General features: G+C 39.5%; 1 protein-coding gene across 1 annotated transcript; it reads right to left on the bottom strand.

The window, feature by feature from the left end:
- Window positions 1-36: 36 nt before the first annotated feature.
- On the bottom strand, window positions 37-895 carry LOC127752081 (histone-lysine N-methyltransferase, H3 lysine-79 specific-like; the record flags this gene model as incomplete). The annotated part of the gene is made up of 3 exons (XM_052276637.1): window positions 671-895; window positions 397-582; window positions 37-304 (listed from the first exon to the last, which is right to left on the bottom strand). Coding segments are annotated over exons 2-3 (418 nt in total), but the record flags the coding sequence as incomplete, so codon positions are not given.
- Window positions 896-1155: the final 260 nt, after the last annotated feature.

Consider the following 1155-nt stretch of genomic DNA (forward strand, 5'->3'; position numbering starts at 1 on the left):
AACAGAGTTATTTTAATTTATAGTAGCATTGCTTACCAGATAGATTTCTGTCAGTTATTCTAAAATTTAGGGGGCAAAATGATTTAGAGGATACAATGCGGGCCCCATCTTTTAAATCAGCAAACCGTTCTTTCAGTGAATGGTCAACAGTTGGGCCAAAGGCAAAGTTGTTCACAAAAACAATGGAAGCACTGGTAATTTTTTCTCTATATTCTTGAGTTAAAAAGTCTCCTTTTAACAATTTATACTCTCCATACTTCTTTCCATACCAGCCCATCCATTTCTTAAAAGACGCGGTCATTTGCTGAAGAAAAGAAAAAGGAATACAGCATTTAAAAAACAGTTAAGTATAAAGAGCAGCAAAGTTCAGTACAGTTTGGAGACCATCAAATTTACCTCTGCATAACGTGAAGGAACATCAGCCTTTTCAACACCAAGGCAAATTTTGCATGGAGTAGCAGCAGCCATTTGTAAAACAACTTGCCCAACACCAGATCCCAGATCCAGAAATACATCCTCACTAGTTATTTCAATTTCATCTATCATTTGACATATTAAATCGTATGATGTCTCACCATATACCTGTGAAATAAATGATTGCAATAAGGCCATGGATAAGTAATAAAAAGTAACAGGTAACCCTGTAATACAATACAGAAACGACTCCTACCTCAGGTGAAAAAGGTTCATATTGATTTAACTTTTCAGGCTCTAATACAGCCTGGTTATAAACTTGCTGTAGTATATGACGCAGTAAACCTCTTGATGGTTGCTTGCTGACTCGTTGTAATGAGGTCCCCTTTTCCTGCAAAACAAGAAGGAAAAATTTCTGAATGACAACCAATAACGGATGGAGAGAGCACAAAAAAGAACTAACTTAAAACAAACAAAACATCAATCAGTAGGACGGCAATAAAAGTGAAGAAATAATCTCCCACAAAAAATGAAAATGCAACTAGATGCTACCAACGCTGACGCTCGTGCCAAAAGTAGTGTATAAAAGTCGGACCTTCTGGTTTGCGGGAACAGAGAAAGGTCGTTAGTTGGCCTTCAACTTGGGTCCGCCATCCACTCCCGCATAAGCTGGGTCATTGACTCGACAGCCCGGCCCGACACGCCCCCCTCCCCCCCACGCTCCCTCATAAACAAAGCAGG

Source organism: Frankliniella occidentalis, unplaced genomic scaffold (assembly GCF_000697945.3).
Source record: "Frankliniella occidentalis isolate FOCC.00 unplaced genomic scaffold, Focc_3.1 Scaffold3752, whole genome shotgun sequence".
In the NCBI taxonomy this organism is placed as follows: domain Eukaryota; kingdom Metazoa; phylum Arthropoda; class Insecta; order Thysanoptera; family Thripidae; genus Frankliniella; species Frankliniella occidentalis.